The following is a 20,246-nucleotide window of genomic DNA, read 5'->3' as shown; positions in this document are numbered from 1 at the left end:
TCATAGTTAAATCTAGAATTTCACTTTCCACTGGCCACGTATGTATAGTACATTCCTTCATACTGTTATTAAAAAATAAATTATAGCCAGTAAAACTATTTTGAAAAAAAGTTAATATGTTGATATGTTAATATGCTGTTAGTATGTCTACCTGAAGTCTTTATTGTTACAAGGTAATTTTTGTAATTCCTGAATGTTGTGGAATATTAGTGCCTCTTGCAGAAAATTTAGGTATTTCTATGTAATGAAACTGCTAGAGGAATCAGACAGAAGCTGCAACAGAGTAACATGAAATAAATATTACAGCTAGTATTTAAAAAGCACACACATACTTCAAACACATACAGTTTCAAATCTTTATTGTTTTAAAATTCTACATGTCTTTTACAATTACAATAATTTGTTACTTAAATGACTCTTGTATGGTTAATGTACAATGAGCTTTTTCCTGAAACTCAACCATGAAATACAATTTCATCAATATGATTTTTCTAAATAGATTAATACAAGATTTCTGTTTTGCTGGGAAGAACAAGTGCTTCACTTTGAACAATCAGCACAGGTGTCTTCCCTTCAGAATCTGTGTGATCAATCCATCGAAAGTGCTTCTGAAGATTGCAGACCTAACTGTGACTGATTCTCAAAATCAGTCTATCAAATTACAAGGTTTTTTTTTGTTGCTTTTTTTCTTTTTAACATTAAAGAGCATTTTCATGTAATGAAACAAGTCGCAGTAGTTATTTTTATTCATCTACTGAGGCAAACTCATGTTGAAGAAAAATTATGATTATCTGCATGCAATGAACACTCGTCTTTAAATAGTTGATGAATTTTACACATATAAAGAATCTGTTAAAGAGTGCAAGTACTTCGATAATGATTTCACAAAAGGACGTATGCTGGTAATAATGGGAACTAACATTTAACATCTAAATACAAGCTAATGTATATTTAACAGGCAATTAACATGGCTAAACAAACCATGTATCATGTGGTTACCCTTTGAGAAAATGAACTCATTTGGTCCACACTCCTAAAGTTATCTGGGTAAAAAAACTGGAACAGTTAGGGCCAGAGTTTCTGATGAAGTTCTTGTTTCTAAAATGTGACCTGTTAAAAAGTAAAAGCAGTACATCGATGACGTATCTTGTCACATGACCTCAGTATAAAAAGATGGCCTGGTATTTGAAGCGATGAATGAGCACTGAAGGACAAGTCAAAAAAGAATGGAGACAGAATGAACTAAAATTGTTGTGTTATACTTTCTTGTTCCATGGTACTGCCTTCACTCTGTAGAATTTAGTACCCAAAGGAACTTTAAATCTGTTTTGTGCCTACAAAAAAAAAAAAAATGTTAGAACTATGGGATCAGTCCTCTGATTTTTGTATTCTTAAGCAGAAAATTCTCACCCCTCAGCATTTACAAGACCCTTTGGAGTCTGGCAAGGTTTTGAGCAGTATGGACACAGCTACTCAAGTCACTGCTTCACTTACTTATTTTTCTAGTTCCCCTTCTCTTGCTATTCAGTGGCTAAAACTAGCAGGAATGGCAAAAAGTAGGACAATTTGCATGTCACTTATTATGCAGAGAGTACTTTTCAGAATTGTTATAAATGTCAAAATTTAGTCTCTGTTAATTTTATCAGACATTTTTTTCCATTACTATTTCCTTACCTTTTTTGCCTGGCAATATTCCTTTTCCATCACTTTTCCTAGTACCCAAGGCCTCCTAGATGTACCTGAAGCTAAAGAGACAATATACTTATTATTTAAGACAATCAACTACAGATTAACAGGCTATTTAGATTCAATATACTCAAAGATTACTTGCTACAATGATTTTATTGAAAGAAATTATTTTAAAAAGCTTGTTTTTAATAAATGAACAAAATACAAGTAAGTTCAGATGTCAAGACAGGTCATTGGCACTTTCAAAGTGTTTGGGATTTAAGTTTTTTATTAAAGTTAGCATTAGATGAGACAAAGCCAAATCAAAACTGGAATTCATGTAATGATTCAAAATTATTCTCATCAACCAAGCTTGACCTTTTGGTCTGATTTAAGGTGAGAGTTTCTTGAAGTACTTCAAAGGACAGGAAGTCTTCTGTACTTAGCTATTATTATTACCCCTTACTGAAACTTTTGATTAGTTTTCTGTATTAGTGATGGAAATCAGTTACCCGTAAGTAACATTTCAAAGCCCTACAAGTCTGCTAGATTTGGTTGCAGTCTTCTGAGAGTACCTGATACTGTTCAGAAAGCAGGAAAGTGAAAAACCTCAGTAATAAACTGACTGGTCAAAAGAGCAACAGTGGCATATATAAACTTCCCACTTGTATCCATTTCTGTATCAGTAAAGAAATGCCTATGCGCCTTCTAGTCCAAGAAATTATATCCATTTTACTCGCTTTGCTGTTTTCTAACTATCACTAATCATGGCATGAAAAAAACATCAAAATTAACGGAAGGAACAGCTCACACATGCTCTGAATAATGCTAAAATCAATGCATTTCTAAGCATGACTATTTATGAGATACTGTATCTAGTGACGAGAACATGAGTCACTCAAGGACCAGAGTCTGAAATTTTAATCTTACTCCTCAATATTAATCTGGCTATTGACAATGGAGCAGACGCTGTTCTGCTCCACACTCCTACATATCAGTGCAAAGTATTCATATCTGGCATGAATGCTCTACAATTATATACTTAAATTGCAAAAATCCCTTAAGTTTTTCTTAATTTGCTTGGCTGACAGACTTCACTGATCTAACAAAGATAGTGAGAACGATGTAGTTTTTTTTTTCCCCTTATATTTGCATACGAATACATCCCCACCCTGAAGATAAGGGGCAATATAGTAACCATGTAGTCCTCAACCAATTTCAGTGGTGGTGTTGCATACTAAATGCTCTTAATCTAGGCAGAGATAACCTACAATAGCCAAATCCCTGATACTTAATACTGTAGGTGGATCTATACAGAATTATTAACTTGATATGTACATAATGGTACAAAAGGTAAGATTTAGATGCAGCATTTTGGCAGCCCTTGAAACAATAATGTGCAGTACCTAGGCCCACGCCAATTTTCATCTATCACAATTAATACCAGTGTTCTGAGCTTCCTTTTCCCCACTTCCCTGATGCAGGACAAGAAACAAGACATGGTTTCATGAAGTAATGAGCTAGAGACAAATGTGTTCCTAAAGCAAATGGCAAGTCTTTGTGTTTGTTTTATGTGCAGTTTTCTCAAATTTGAGACCAGCTCTGGCTAGTAAGTGGTAAGGAACGGGGCAAGCTAAGTCCATTTGAAAACAGACAGGTCAGTATACTTACAGTAGTACACAACTGACATGGCTTTTACCTTATATGTGTAAGCTAACAGTAATAAAATTAATCATATTTCACAGTTAAATACATACTACTAATGCCATAGTTCAGAATGTATTACATCTGTAAGAAATATAGGAGTTCTTCCCATATGCCTCACAGAACATGCATAGCACTGATCCTTCAGCAGTCTCAGAATTCAGTTAGAGCTTGGCGGTCTTCTGGAGACTACACAAGTATTTAAGAGCTATCACCTTTCATCATAACTAACATCTGCAATGAGTCTGCTCATTGAATATAAGTTGACAGCTTCTGACATGCAATAACATATAGAAACTTTTAAAGTAATTTAGAATTAATACAAAATTTCCTTTTGATGCATGTTCCTGACATTTCTGTCTGGTGGGTTTGCAAAAAAAATACTACAGATGATAGTTTAAAGACATTTACATGAATATACTTCCTGTAGCACATAGTTAATATTAACCTTTCAAAACAAAGAAAAATAATAATCTTTGCACTAAACTAAGTTTACATAGCTGCCAAAACCAGACAACAAAATCCCTGAAGATTAAGGGAGGAAAAAAGCAAATGTGCCACCAATCTGAACATAAGCAACACATACAGAAACTGTTCTCTGAAAACTTATGAGCCTTACTAAACACCATTTAGATCAGGTGGAAAAACTTTATCAGCAAAAATACTACTTGCAAATCCTCATACAGTGTGGTCTACGTTTTGTTATTTCAGATGTATATTTGGGTTCATCAATTCCAGTTGCTTTACAGAAGATGAGAGAACAAATTTTATCCACAATCTTCAAATAACATCATAAACTCAATTACTAAGAAGAGAGCAATTTTGACAAAAATGTTACTTTAAGTTGCGTATTTCCTTTTCCCATCAAAAAAGACACTGAAAACACAAAACCACATAAAAATAGGCCTAGGACCTACACAACTGTATTGCGATAGGATTGTTTCCCCTACAGACATGTTAGCATACTTGTGTATATGTACAAAATTGAGATTGTTTTCTTTTTTTTTTCTTGTTGAAACTTATTTTGAAGATGCAGATGTTATTTGCCATTTTTCCAAGATATTTAGATTTTTTTTATTTAGGGTGTTCTGTTGAAAAATGCTTGTCATCAGAACAAACAGAAAAGCTACAAAGGTAGCTGACAGCTATTTGTATTACATGCTTCTCATTTATCACATATATTTTTAAAATCATTTACTGAGTGTTAGAAAGTTGAGAATATTATTTGTAGGAGCAGATAATAATTGGAATCAATTTGACACTTACCACACTCACCTGGTTTGAGATCCAGTGCAGCCAGAGATTCTGAGTGCAGGAAATACAAGGTTGGACTAACAGTAAATAATACATAGTTGTCATGCCTTTCATCCAAGATAATGAGAACCAAATCGCCAACCTGGAAACTGGAGGGGAAAAAATAAAAAAATCAAGGAACTTAACTAAAAAAAAGCATAGACGTTTAAAACTACATTAATTATACTACATTTTCTTCCCCAAGTATTGTACAGACTGAGACATAGTTGAACAGCAGCACAAACGTTTCTTCCTAACACCAGGAAAACTCAAGAAGCCAGCAAGCTCTCATGCCAAGTCTCAGCAACAAAATTCAGCTAACTCTTTCTGTCTCCAACATCTGTTTCACAATGTAAATGTGTTTATTCACCCATTAATGAAATGGAGTCTAAACCAGCCACAAATTAAGCATTAGACCACGAGATGGGGAAGGAAGTGGCAAAGAGAGTGGAAAGCTCTTCTCCATACAAGGAAACTGCAAATACATAGACATAAATAGGTAAACTTAGAGAGAAATTTAGCTCATCTACTTTGAAGCTCACTTTCGGATTAAATACACAGTATTTCCAAGCTTTTCTGCCTGGACTTATTATGATGACAGACTGTACAGATAAGGACATGTCTATTGGACAGATGAGTAATTCTCTCCTGACGTTTTACTCAAAGTCTACCAAGAGAGTTGCCAGGACATTCAAACGCTCACAGGAAAAGTGATTCTGCACGTACTGACCTTGTTACAATAGAAAATGCAACTTGCTGTAACTCAGAAAACATTAAGCCAAAAATTCTGAAGACTTCAAGAAGATGAAACTTCTTTTGCAATATAATGGAGCACAACATATCCAAGGTGAGCTACTTAGCACAATTTCAAGAATGTACAGATAAACAGAAAGTCATTTAAGAGACAACTCTAAGGATTCTAGAAATCCCATGAGGCATTATATTTATGAAACATGTAAAGAAAGGCACAGAACTTATGAAAACCACCGATACATAGAATAAAATTTATGTCCAACTGGGGTGGTCCAATAACTGATGGCTAAAGTATAGAGATGGCCTATGTATCTTTTCACCACAGAGCAAGACCATCAGAATTGTGACATTCTTAGCTACGTATTTATTACTGAAGGCTTATCTATCAGTTTATATGAAAATTAACATGTACTTACTCTCTAATTGCTATTTTTTCAGAATGTCTTGAGGATACTGATGACATACTCTGGGACATCTATAAAAAAAGATAAAAGCTATGATTAAATGTACATGGCAGGTAACAATATGGTTAAGATAAATAATTTATTACTGATATTAAGCAGTGTCTATTCTTGCAGATCTTATATTCACTCAAGAAAATAGCATACCTTTCTATCATCCTGTTCTGTACCAGGTTTGGCTGTTTATTTGCAGTTTTGGTGTTGATTTTTTGTTGCCATTTTTGTGATTTTTTTTTCATTAAATGGCCACCTTTGATTAGGCCAACTTCTCCCTCATTATTTAAAACTGAGAAGTGCTTTCCAAATCAGTGCCAATGAAGATTTGTTCTGATTTGTTCTTTGTATAAGGCCTATGATATAGCTGTGCACTGTAACACAAAGGCCACTGGCATTCTAAAAAAGGCTGATGGTAAAACACTGGAGGTTAAGCATGTTTATTGCAACTGAATTCAGTACAGTCTCTCAGTTTTGCTAATGACTGCCACATAACCCAAGTTTACTGTAACAGACAGAACAGTGCTTCCTGGGAAAAAAGTGGAGTCAAACTTACTAAGACCAAGCAAAAGCTCAATTATGTAAGTTTTTGGACATTATTATCATCTCCTATATGCATGATATTTGCCTTTAAATGGCATATAAGCCAACTTTGATAGGATGAACTAGATCTAAAAATGAATGTAACTGTACATGCAGTAACTGTGTTAAGAAATTAAAATGGATAATGATACTTTGTATCTACAAAGGGATGATACATAGCCTACTTAACAGGCAAGTAAATAGGGAAGATGATCCGATGTAAATGCATCTATTTAATTACCTTTGGTAATATCCTTACAGAAGAGAATTCATAACTGCCCTGCAGAAACTCTGCCTAGAGAAAGGTCTTGTAGTTCTATAGTTTCCTATTTAATGGACTGCTTACATATGCTGTTCAAGCTTGGATTACCCATTCTTGAAGTTTAGCACATAATTTTTTCAGCTGTAACTCAAATATAGTTACCTAGAGAAGATTTCCTACTGCCAGCACCCCACCAGCCACGCACCACTTCCCCAGAAAGAGTTATTAGCCTGTCTTAATGTGAGCTGGAAGCCTTACTGACAGCTCTTTTTCTTGATGTGTCCACTGAAATTAACTCTCCCTATCCCAAACCTGGATGGTCTGTGTTCTTTGGGAAGAACTCTCTTTCTCTCCAGTCCTGTGAAGAGACTTTTCCATGAAAAGATTGGCAAATTAAGGTACCTCTAAAAGGTTATCAGTTTACCCATTTGCCACTTGCCTTAACACTTCAAACATTTTTAAGCTAATAAGCCCACTTTTTTAGATTTTAAGAAACTTCACATTTGTAAGCTTTTATTCTCTTCATGAAACTTGAAAAAACATGCATTGCACAAATACTTACCAATCGTTGATTTAATCTCTTATTTTCCTCTTCCTTCAACTGCAAAGTCTGAAAGAAAATTTTGTCTGATTAAGTAATACACCTTACACCATATAAACATTTAAAAAAATGTTCTGATATGACAAGACCCAGGCTACTTATACAATATACATATTTACTACAGCTCTCAATTTTCAAACAGTTTCAAAACATCTCTTGAAAAAAGACATGTTAAAGAAATTTGAAGTCTAGCAATTACCACAGTGCTACAAACCCCACTGCTGTTATGCTTAGCTTCATACTATCCTTAAGTTAGGAAAACATTTCACTGATTAAACAGCAAAAGAAATGCAATACATTATTATTTTACAGCTCTACCTGTGACAAATCCTTTGTAAACAGATGACAGAATCAAGCATGTAAGAGCTCCTACTCTAAAACATCTAGCCACTTGCATCATGCAGTGCTACAAACCATTAACAGAAAACGTTCATGTTCTCCAACTGATCACGTTTTAGTCATAGTGATCCTAGAAAGCTAAAAGCTATGGACACTTCTTTTTTTAAGTCAGCTTTGAATGGGCAAGAAAATGGAATGGAGTTAGATACAAATGTATAGTTAAGATACTAGAATCTGAAAGATTCCAGTGCAGCTACTTAGAATTAATCTCACCTTTTACAAAGAATAATAGTTTTATTTCAAAAAGGTTCAAATACTCAAGTGTACATTGAAAGCTATTCCCAAAATGGAAGTTGTAACAGAAGTGAAAATTTAGGCACGCATTTGGGAAAAGCAGGGGTGGAAAGGTAGAAACTTGTAGTTCTACCCTATAGAAGCATAACACTTACTTGAGAAAAATTGCAATTTTCAGCACATCCATAAGAACTGCTATTTCAGTTTTTACATATATTGAACAATATGGTCAAGATTATAATGTACCCCAGGTACAATTAAAATGATCTAAGCCTACGAGGAGAATTTACCAATTTCCAAGAAAAACAGGTAAATCAATCCTAATTCCCACCCAGGTGCTCTGGACGCTTTAATTTGAAAAAGTAATCAAAACTTTTTTTGCCACAGAAATTCCCTAGATCACTGACCTGTCATTCCTAAGAAGAAAGATTACACCTGACTCATTCCTGCTGAAGCCTACTTAAACAGAATAAACAAACTTTAAGCTAGGACAAGTGTAGGTGTAATGTATTAATATTTGTTTCTAATTACTTCAGTGAATTATACTGATCTGACACAAGTACAATGAAAAAGTAGCTTCTAAAATTACATTTACAAGACTTGCAGATACTATATTGCAGAGTAAAACCAACCACAACACAACTTCACACATACATAAATACTTAATTGCAGTGCTTAACTTCACAATCTACTCACTCTTTCTAATAACATTATCCTCTGTTTTTCTTCAGACATATGGACATTTTCACTAAAAGAGAAAGAATAAAATGTACAGGTTAGAAACTGGTTTGTTTTAATGATAAAAAAATTATCTTTCCCACTTCTCCCATCTTCATTTATCATACCTTAAGAATCAGTACCAACATTTCTAGCATGTTTAGGGAGATTTTTCTGCATGTTTTGCATTATTTTCAAAACATCGGGATGTAAATCAATGTTCTACAATGTTTCAATGTATGTAATGTAAATGTCAAGAAAATAAAAAAAAAAAAGGATTTCTGCATGCATCATCATAACTTTTTTTGGAGCATTGCTCCTTAGTATTCAAAAATCTTTACACAATACATTTAGGTACACTTAAATTAAGAAACAAAGCTCTGAACTTGATGTACATTTTCATGGAAGCTGGTATTAAAAAAAAAATACCAGACAATACACCTGCAGTAGGCTGGACTCCTGACAACAATCAACAGAACAGCTTTGTGTACCAGTCAGAATTACTTAAACTCAGAAGACTTCACAGACATGTACTATGACCAGATCAGTCTGCTAGCTTTACATGTAGACTCTTACCTCCCTAGGCAAAGTGTGATATGCCAATAGCAAAGTGCACTGCTATGTTAGAGTACCCAAAACAGAGAACACAGTAAAGCCGAGGACTGAAAAAAAACTAAGTTTCCTCTGATCTCTACAATAACCTCAGTGTTTCAAGCACAGCTTCAGACACCTACCTGCAAATTAACCCCCGCCTAATTAAACCTCCATACAAAATGGTGATAGTTAAATATATGTATCAATATAGCTATTTGAATTTGTTGTAAATCCACATTTTCAACCAGATTTAGACACAAATGATCCAGTCTTAAGTAAACCATCTAGTTTGAAGTACATAAATTGCTTGCCTTAGCAAACAATTTTGCTCAAGTAAGGGTTTAGATCATTGCCAGTTTTTTTCCCCAGTGCCATCACTGCCTTCCAGTAAGTCAGCAGTATATCACAGTTGGACTGCTGATGATTCAGAAGTTATACAAAGAGATGCTGAATACCTGTCCTGCTCTCCAATAATAAAAAGCATAAATCTATCAAGGCCACTTAATCAGCCTGGGTCTCATTGCTTGTTTGAAATCCTGAGGATTCAGCCTAATTTCTACCAAGCATACTATCAACCCTTCCCCTCCATCAAAAAATGTCATTATACTATCTTACAGCAGACATGTACCCAAGCAATCATAAAGCTTGTTTCTAAGTGAGAGCCAGCCACTGTCCTAAAGATATGCCAATAACATGCAGATAACCAGCTCATTCACTACTGTAATTGTTTTTCTCCTATTTGACTTATATTTCATACACTTAGGTCTCTTTTTTCATCTCATACAAGTGGGGCCAAGTTTCACCCTTAAGATGCATACTTCTAAGTCATCAAAACCATGTCTCAGATGACTCTGACACCACAATTGCATGTGCACATTTAAAAGAATATTTTTAGCAAGAACAAAGGCAGAGGAGTATTATGCATGCTCACTTGTACTTCACAACACACCTTTAACGAACAAGACCATGCACCATGTATTTCTACCACAACACCACATACTTACTGCACAGCCATCATACTGGTTTCCATTGTGGAGTCCATTCTCCCTTCAGATGCAATGTCAGAAACCAATCTGTCTGTGTCGGTGGAAATATCAGCTGCGCAGGCTCCACAAGCTTCTGAAGTTGCCACTGAGTAGGTTGATGGAGAAAAACTACTACTTCTCAGCTTATTAACTTCTTCTTCAAGCTTTTTCTTCTCTTCAAGTAAGCGAGCTCGATCTTCAGAAAGTGTTTCAATCAAATCTATGACACAATTTAATAGAAATTCTTTTAATAACAGCAGTACTAAGGATCACAACCAAGCTGTAGTGAATGGAATTGTCCTACTAGAAAAAGATGAATACTTCTTCAGAACTTTGCTTACCCTTATCTTTTTCTTGCTGTTGTGTAAGCACTTTTAATTTATCACTAAGATCATTAATTATGCTTTCTTTTTTCATTTTCTCTCTTGCCAGTACAGTGTTAAAGTTGGTCTGAAAACAGAAAGAAGCATTACTGAAACACGAAATGCCCTGTACAAACCTAACGCAAAACACATCACTGGAACAAGCAAGTACAAAAGATATCACCCATTTCAGTTTCATAAATTGTAAGTAAACAAGGAATTAAGACTGTTTACATATTACTCTGGTAAAGAGATAACATGGCTGTACATTTTGTTTTGAGGTGTATCTGTACCGTTTTTTTAAAATCATTTTTATCCACCTGGTTCCCCCAAGCCCTAACTATAAAGAAACTGTCATTAAAAAATAATTTGTAAAGTTGTCTGTTTTTTTTTTTTTAAACGTAACACTTTATATTCCCATTAAAATACGACAGTTGCACATTTTATATTAAAACCAGTTACTTTCAGGATTTAAAAGATTAAGACAAAGACACACTGCATCAAGGTATGTTACATGTAATAAGAAATATAACTAAACTAGAATAACATACTAGAATCTGAATTTAAAATAAATTTCAAATCGCACATTAATTCCTCGGCAAGCAATTAATTAATGCAGAAACCATACAGGAATCCTGGCTAATAGCCTGAATAAGTGAACACAAAAAAGGCTAGCGTATCTTTTGGTATCATTTTGAAATACCTTTCTGCTTCTTCAATCCTTCGACTAACCATCATTCCTTCATCCCTTCTACTCTTAAGGTTGTGCTGAAGAGATAGACAAGAGCTACCAACAACCATATACTAAAAGCGTATTTTAAATTAAATTTCCACTTTTTTTTCTGTAAATTTTAAGATTGTCTTGACTGACACCTATCAACTCTCAGTCTTAAAATGAAAGCAATTTGGCAGGCTACAGAACTTACATAGTGTACAGCAGCCTTTGGTATATGTCTGCATAACAAAACTACCACACACCACAAGCATAAACAACACCACAATGGTATCAAAAGTGATGTTAAATACCCAGATTATTCAGTGATCAGCAGAGCCAGTCCAGCAAGCTTTCAGCACTGACCGAAACACCGTTTTTACAGTTTTAAGGATCTGGTTTCTTTTCCTTAACAAAAATCACTTTTTTTTTTATTTTCCCTTTCACTTTCCCTGTGATTTGCTGTTAATGCCTTAGAATCATCCCTTCCACACTGCTGCACAAATAAAGAATGTTATCAGTGATGAAAACGGCATATTAAGGCATATTCTGCTGAAAAAAGTCTATGATTACCAATGTAACCTATGAAATATTGCTATTAAATTTGCTATGTACTTCTCACTTCAGTGTTAACGTCTGCAGTAAAAAAAAAAAAAACTAAAAAGCATTCCTTTCCTTATAACTGTCTGCAATTTTCTGTTCTCTGCCACAAGTGATTTATAGCATTCATTCACTAAGCTGGCTGATTGCTACACTGTTTCTTTGTCCTTATTTGATCCTACCATAGCTAAAGTTAAGTAGAGGTGCTTAAATCAGAAAATCCTTCTTAGTGCTTAAATACAACAAAGCTGTAGATAATAGCTGTTACAAACAGATTTACTTTAAGAACTGAAGATTCACCTACAAAATACTAGATTCAAGATGTTTCAAAGAAAAATGTGGATACAATTATTAATACAGTGCAACATGGTGTACAAAGCGTTTCTAAGTTTATTAAGTAAAATATAACATTTGCTTTGAACCTCAAACACCACCTCCCAGGCTCATAAAGTTATACAGCCCTTATGTAGCATTCCCAATCAATGAGTATTTCAAATAATTAATTTTGTGTTGTCCACAAATTTGGTGTTGCTAACTTATGATATACTTAACTATGTTATCTTTCTGGAATTCAAGAGCTTAACGGATAAAAATTTACAGCACTAGTTTAACAACTTAAGCAAAAGAAGTCACAAAGTAACAAAAACTTAATCTAGATTGTCCAGTTCACAGACATTTAAGGTGGCATTTGTTTTGGCTGGTTTGTTTGTGGTTTTTTGTGTGGTGGTGTTTCTTGGTTTTGTTCGGTTGCGTTTTTGTTTGTTTGGTTGTTTGTTTTTTGTGTTTTTTTTGCATTTTTTTGTTGTTTTGTTTTGTGGGTGTTTTTTTTTAATCTTTTTTCTAATGCTTAAGTGTTGGATTCTATTAGCACATGGTATACTGGCTGCAGATAACAGGACAAATTTAGAATGTTTATGAGTTATATAGCAAAACCACCAAAAAAAAGACCCTAACACCATTACTTCAAAACAGCAGAACATGCAATTGTCATGGGAGCAAAAGTAATGAAAAAGAATCAGCTTTACCTGCTGTTCTGCAGTGAGTGATGTTCTGATATTCTGCATTTCTTCATTCTTTCTTTTCTCTTGTTCTTCAAGTTGCTCTAGGAACTTCATTTTTTCTTCCTGAAGCTTCTCTTTAAGTTCAGCAACCAAGCTTGATTCAGCAGATGATTCAGTTGGAGGACTTAAAAGAAAATGAGTAGGCTTTAAATTTGCAGCATATACAGAGTCCCAGAATACATGAAATAAGCAAACAAATATCAGAAGTTTGAGACTTTTTTCTGAGATATTTAATAAATACTGTATTCTTTACTAAGTCACTACCAATCTTCAATTCTACTTTTGAATCATGAACACCTCACCAAGTTCTTACTCTTGTGAGTTTTGGTTGTTAGTGTACTACACTGGTTCCAATTTTGAAGCTTTGTTGAGGCAGCAGGTTCTTGTGTGCACTGTTTTAACACAACGGTGTGGAAAGCAGTTAAGAGAGGAACAATAACAATGAACTCCTTGTAAATTCTTAGTATGCCAAACTGCAAAGCCTTCAGAACTATCCCATAATTGAAGCAATTCAGCAATAACTCTGATCCTAATGAATCCAGACGTGAAACTCAAAACTCTGGGTTGCAGAATCTGGAGGACAATTATAAAGAAAGGAAAACATCACGATCTGGGGAGTATACAGAAGCAGTATGCCCGCTCCTTACTTTACAATCAACAAAAATCACTCATCTTATCCCAGGTTATCCAAATGCCAAGTTAATACCTTAGCATAAACCCAAAGTTGTTAGCTGCACTAAACCAAAGCAGGTACAATCTGCCTCCTGAACAGGCTGCCTGGTCTACAGCCTGTTTGCAAATGTCAGCCGAACCGCTGTTACTCTGCAAAGGATGTTATAGATATATATATATCAGGTACTGTGTTTACATCTTTAATCTGCAAAGGTATTAACGACTATGGCAACAGTGACAATGCCTAACTTTTTTGATTGTTTTTGAGATTCCAAAAGCACATTTCTTCAGAGATTGGGGTTCCTTTGTGCAGTAAACACTGCACTACTCTAATATGACAAAGGATGTGTTTAGCAACAGTACCACTAACACAACCCATACGGGCATATACTGAAGATACAAACTATTATGCAGTAGCTAAGCACTCAAAAAGCCCATGCAAAGTTGTAAATAAAAAGCTCTGAAAGGCAACTGAAGTATATACACAGGCTAAGCAACCTTTGTCATTCCAGAAATGAGAAGTAAAATAAGCAAAAGAACAAAACAAGTCATGAGACACCCAAGCAGATCTTTTCTGTGCTACTGAGAAAGCATTTTTGTACTGGATTAAATAGCAACTTATTTCTAAAATAGGGCTAGCTGTGGGAGAGAGTACATGCTCCACAGGGAAGCTTCACTACTGATGGCAGTCTGATAGAAGTGCCTGGACAATACCAAGGCTGGAAAATGCCAAAGCTGTAATTCAGTTTTCAAAGCAGTCAGGCTTCCTATTCTATGTTTAACATTCTTTACAATGTTATATGTCTTTTAACTCACCAGCAAACTGCTTAACAATGAAAGTCATTAGAGAAATGGTGTGCTTTGATGCACCTTTCTACATACAGTAGAAAGATTAAACAGGAGAGTTACAAATGCCTTGTAGTTTTATTATCTTTCCTGATCATGATGACTTGAATTTCAGGCACATTGTAACCAAAATACATTAGGTTTAATACACTGGTAATGCATGGATCACAAACATTTCTTCACCATTTCTAAATATTTTTGTTAGTTTTCATGTAAGCTCAAAGCCTAGATTCCTAATACCAGCACTCAGGTCAAATTTAACAATACACGCTCCTGTCTGTGCCTTCCAGACAGCTAATATAATATTGCTCTCGCAGGAAAGGACATTTAACTGACAAGCATATAGCACATGCCAACTAAAAGTTGATTTCTACCATTACAAGTTACTGCTGAACAGTGACTGAGTGAGGATAACAAGGCAACTCACCTGGAGTTTTAGGAACCCAAAACCCAAACAACTAGACAGTGATTTTGAAATATTAAGACAGATTCACTTAGCATGTATGCCTTCTGGATATAACACACAACATGTCTTTATTCCTAGAGAAAAAAAGCTAACAGCAGACTAAAAGCATAAAGAGGAGCCTTAGGAGGCAACACGTATTCTAAGGTCACACTGGAAGTTAATTAGACTAGCAACATTTCTTTACACTGAGGCAGATAATATTTCTTTGAAACACATATCCCGTTTGTATAAGAATATAGACAGTTGGGCTCAAAAGTTGTTCAAATTTAGGCATAGGTAGTGAATTTTTAGGAAGTCTGACGACAAATACATCTTTTTCCTGTTGATTAAAGCTTTTTAAACTTCTACAGTGCATTAATATGTATAAAAGGAAAAGAACATAAGAGTATACCTTTATTTGCTTCATTTCACCATATTTCGTTAAAGGGCAGTTTTTAATTTCATTATATCCCAATCTTCATTCAGAAAACATAGTATTATCAAGATAAGTTCTTCCACTGACATACAAACCAGACATGACACAACATCGTATATTGATGGATACGGTCACATATCAAAATTCTGAGGTAATGCGACTGAAGTTGATATTTCAAGTGAAGCAGATATTCAGATTTCAATTGCACTATGTAAGTGAACTGTGCATACATGTTGGACTCTTCTTGCAAAAGTTAAATACTAACTTAAGTCTGTATGTTCTGTGGTACTTTTCTGGCTTTTATGCCCATTCCCTCTATTTTTTTGGTCTTTTTCTATTTCACACACCTAGAAAACACCTGCTCTATTTTGAAACAAGATCTATCCACTTTGTTCCTTCCCACTAGAAGGATAGAATATTGTTTCTAAGCATTAGTCACATAGAAAAATTCTATTTCCATTCCAGAACACCATGAAAGAATAAGAAAGTAATTCTAGCCATTTATGGCAAGGGATCTTTTTTTTTTTTTATAATGGAATATCACTGTAGAAATTAACAATGAGAAACAACGTTAGAATGCTCTTTAAAATGATGCTGCCCAACTGTATTTCATTATAAAGCTCAAACTGAGGACCCTGAAATACATAACCGTTGCAGCTAAAGTCAACGGAAGTCCAGGAGGCCATGGGACATTTCTCAGTCATCAAATACGTATTCCCTCACACTTTTTCATGCCGCCGTTTTCCTCCAACAAGAGCATACAGTTAGCCAATAAAAAGAAGTTATCACGCTAAAAGCCTTATACACGCCTATACAGTGCTAATGCCAGAGCAAAAGATGGGAAAGGGGAGAGGCTCAGACCATCAAAATCGGAATTTCAAGCAACATGCTGCTGTGGGAACACTCCTTCACTGTAACATCACAAATACTATCACTTCATTGATGTCTGTAAATAATATTGTATAATATATTTTACAACCTTTCAGATTAACTACAGACACAGGAATATCACTACCAATAAAAGTAACTTGAAATATAGAAACCAACCCAATAACCACAAATACACAGAAATTTTACTTATTGCAGTGCATCATGAATATACCATGTTAATTACTTTAAAATACTAGGAAAATACAGTAACTTAATTCTTACAGTACCTCCGATTTACTTGAATCTCAAGTTGCTGTATTTTTTCCAAAAGCCCTTTTTCAGCAGCTTCCCTCTGTAATTCAAACTCTTTACAAGCAGTTTGTACTGCATCCTCTTTTTCACAATTGAGCTTCTGAATGAGCAACTGCCTGTCTTGTTCTTGGTTAGATACTAGCAGGTCTTTCTCTTCCTTAAGCTTATGGATAATAGCTTCATATTTTTCCTGCTGTTCACAGAGAGACAATTTTTCTGTTTTTTCCTTTTCTAGGGCATTCACTTCCAACTCTAACTTACTTTGTAGTTCTGTTATTTGCTCTGAGAGTCTTTTTTCTGCCTCAGAAGTTTTTTGATGAAGAAGTGTTACTTTATTTAGTTCAGTTCTAAGCAAATTGGATTCTTCTTCATATCTGTCGACTAGCTCAGAAATGCACTGATCTTTCTCAATTGTCATCAGAGTCCTCAGCTCCAACAAGCCCGCTTGATATTCATCACTACTAATTTGTATTCTGTGGTTTAATTTATCTATCTCCTTTTTTAAACTTTCAGTTTCCTTCTCAATCTGAGATTTTAATTTCTCTTGCTGCTGGTTTCTGCTTTCTTCCAACAGAAGCTTCATCTCATCAGTTTCTGCCTCTTTCAGAGCAAGTTCAACTTCTAATTTGCACCTCAAATCGGACAGATCTGAAACCTTGAGTTGTAAATCTTCGACTTGCTTTTGTTTCTCTTGCACAACTACTGCATGAGATTCCTGCATTTGTTCAAGTCTATGCTGGTTCTCTTTTTTTAATTTATCTAAACAGTCCTTGTGCTCAGCTAGCACTTTCTCAAATTCCTGTAAATGCCTGGCTTGTAGGTTGCTTTCCAGTTCTTTTAAATGGCTTTGCTCTAAGCTCTCAAGTTCTGCCCTCAGGAGTTGTAGTTTTTCATTGTTTTCAACATGAAGTTTTTTCAAGTCTTCAAGTACTATCTCACGTGACTGTCTCAGTTCCTTAATTTCACAATTTTGTGTCTCCATCTGGCATTCCAATTCTAGTAATTTCTGGTCTTTCTCATTCTGAAGGCAAACTACAGCTTCTTTCTCATTTTTCACCATTGCAAATTCATCATTCTTATTCTGAATAACTTCCTCAAGGCCTAGTAAGTCCCCTTTTAACTTTTTAATCTTCTTTTCATTTTCTTCACCATCCTCCAATAATTTATTAATTCTAGTTTCATATTCACTTTTCAAAGACTGTAATTCTTTTTGATGTTTATCTTTTAGTGTTTTTTCAAGTGAGAGTTTTACCTTCTCAATAGTATTTACTATTTCTAATGAAGTGCATTTTAAAGAATTAGAAAAGTCACACTGTTCTCTTTGTACAAGTGTTCTAAAGTGGCAAAGATCTTCTTTTATACCTCTTAAATTTACCTTTGAATCTTGGGCAATAACCCTACACTTCTCCATGCAAACACTGAGAGATGTATTTTCTGTTGAAACGTCCTTTACACTAGAATTTGTATCTTGCATACGTCTACTGTCTATTGCATTGATAACTGAAGAATAAAGAGATTCCACCATCATTTCTGGACTTTGTGGATCACTTATTACATTAGGAGATATTGGATTTTCTTCTATTACGAATTCATTAACTGCTGACATAAAGTCAGATTCTGGACTTTCTGCTAATGAATCCAAGTCTAATGATCCTTGCTTAAGAGCTTGCTCCAAATTTGGATGGGCAATAGTTTCAAAATCAAATGTATGAGCATCAATGCTGTCTGGAGACAACTCTTCTAACGGAGCTGGGGGACACACAGGAGGACACAGGGGACCCTGAAGACTGAGCGATGGAGGAGTTCTTGAAGAGGTAGCAACTGGAGTTCCTGTTGTAGTTTCCATCCTTGGTGTGGTAGCAGATTGTGGCGATGCTTGGCTATTGGAGGCCTACAAGTTATAAAATATAAAACAAACAGTAAACAGAATGATAGGCAAAGCTGTTAGTATTTCAAATTATTAAAAATTACCAGGCAAAACAAGAATTTAGAAAGTCAGCTTTCTTCACCTTGACAGTACAAAATAAGTGCAACTAAAAATTAAGTAAAAATGACAGAAATTGAGAGATTTTCCAGTACATTTAAAAAAAAAAATCGCCATTTAAAAATACATAATTATTAAATGTTTACTGTCCAAAAGTTCCACACAAGTCACATATAATTGTATTTGAAAGGGCTTGAAAAGTAACCCAACTGTGAAGTAGCCACTCAGAAATAGGCTTTGTTTCCTAACAGCCTATTGATTGCAGTTTTCCTAATAATTGTTATTTTATTTTATTGTTGTTAACGTTGCTACTAAGTGGAATCCAGTCACTATTAATATACTAAAACTAAGAAGGATTACAAGAAGCCTTACTAAAACAAAACTGTTGTTATGAATGTATCGAAACCATGCATGAGAATTCTCCTACTTGTGAGAGTGTGTAAGTATTACAGAATAATACAAAGGGTGCATTCTAATTAAAAGCATTCTGACTTTTCAAAATGCAAGACACCACAGCCTGAGTGGATTTTTTTGCCTCCTCCATGCCACTCCTATTTCTCCCAGTTTTTGACATTTTGCTTCTAGACTTTGAATACAACTAGGCCTGATTCTGTAGCAACAGATCCTTTGAAATATTCACCTAAAAAGCTAATAGTTAGAATAGGAACTCACAATCATTATTGAGTAACAGCAGCTTGTAAACCAATACAAAGACTAAGTTAAGCTTGTCCACCTTCACGGAGATGTTCCAAATTAATTCTCATCAATTTCAGTGGCTTTGATCCTTAACAGGATAAAATTTTACCTTTAAATCAATTTTACACTAATCATGCTTAGATAACATGTTTAAATCTCATTATCATCTGTTCTTGTTCATTACTATATCAAGATCTCAAGTTCCAGTGCATACTCTGCTGTAAAGTGTAAATTCATGCACAGTGTTTGAAAACCAATCTTTGCTATTTCAAAGACGACATACTTTTTCATTCTGCCACGGAAAATATATTTTAAGTGAATGCAGCTGAAGTTTGATTTATCATAGGTGTAATAGCTGTAACTGCAGGCTTAGTCATGTGCACTTATTTCTATGCACCTGAAGTTCAGTAAAGCACCATTTTGATGTTTTAAGAAAATAATTGATCTATCTCAGCAAGGCCTTACAGACAAGGTGTTCTGTGATTTTCAGACTTTTTCTATGTAAGAAACTCAATTTAATTTACAGTATGACGCATCTAAAACAGTACACTTCAGTGATAGATTTTCTTACCTTTGTTATTTAATACTTTAACATGATAAATTTACTGCTTGCAAGCTTTGTTTGACAAACTAAGTGAAGTATGTATTAAAGTCCTCTTCCTTTACTGTCTTCACATCTACCAGAACTAGGAACAAATGGTCAACCTGTAGTGTCTTATACTGTCAACTATTAAATACAGTGGGAAGACAGAAGTCCTAATGCCAACATTAGATTGAACAAATTCCTAGAACAAAAATATAAACCTAAATCTTCAGCAAGCACAGAACACATCCCAGTTCAAGCCAAAAAGCAATGTACAATCTGAACAGTTTTGTAAAAGGATGGATGCAATTCTTCTTAAGAAAATTACAGTGATTTACACATAGTTAAAACACACAATGAGAGTATCTGTGACATGTAGG

The 20,246-nt window shown here is 34.7% G+C and overlaps 1 protein-coding gene across 4 annotated transcripts in view; it reads right to left on the bottom strand.

The window, feature by feature from the left end:
- Positions 1-342: 342 nt before the first annotated feature.
- Positions 343-20,246, bottom strand: part of RB1CC1 (RB1 inducible coiled-coil 1) — a 60,029-nt gene continuing 40,125 nt past the window's right edge. For 3 of the 4 annotated variants that reach the window (XM_061448489.1, XM_061448491.1, XM_061448492.1), the window contains 10 exons: positions 16,579-18,494; positions 12,987-13,146; positions 10,629-10,737; positions 10,267-10,507; positions 8,648-8,699; positions 7,280-7,327; positions 5,835-5,893; positions 4,639-4,775; positions 1,675-1,745; positions 343-1,334 (listed from right to left, as the gene is read on the bottom strand). In XM_061448489.1, the coding sequence (XP_061304473.1) occupies positions 1,257-1,334; positions 1,675-1,745; positions 4,639-4,775; positions 5,835-5,893; positions 7,280-7,327; positions 8,648-8,699; positions 10,267-10,507; positions 10,629-10,737; positions 12,987-13,146; positions 16,579-18,494 (2,871 nt within the window). In that variant the 3' untranslated portion in view covers positions 343-1,256. The remainder of the gene's footprint in view (positions 1,335-1,674; positions 1,746-4,638; positions 4,776-5,834; positions 5,894-7,279; positions 7,328-8,647; positions 8,700-10,266; positions 10,508-10,628; positions 10,738-12,986; positions 13,147-16,578; positions 18,495-20,246) is intronic. The other variant, XM_061448490.1, reaches the window with a different exon arrangement.

Source organism: Pezoporus flaviventris, unplaced genomic scaffold, assembly GCF_033815535.1.
Source record: "Pezoporus flaviventris isolate CSIRO_AGI_PZ_B2104156 unplaced genomic scaffold, CSIRO_AGI_Pfla_v1 ptg000007l, whole genome shotgun sequence".
Classification (NCBI taxonomy): domain Eukaryota; kingdom Metazoa; phylum Chordata; class Aves; order Psittaciformes; family Psittacidae; genus Pezoporus; species Pezoporus flaviventris.
Note: the sequence above shows the minus strand (reverse complement) of the source record. Positions and strands in the feature narration are given on the sequence as shown.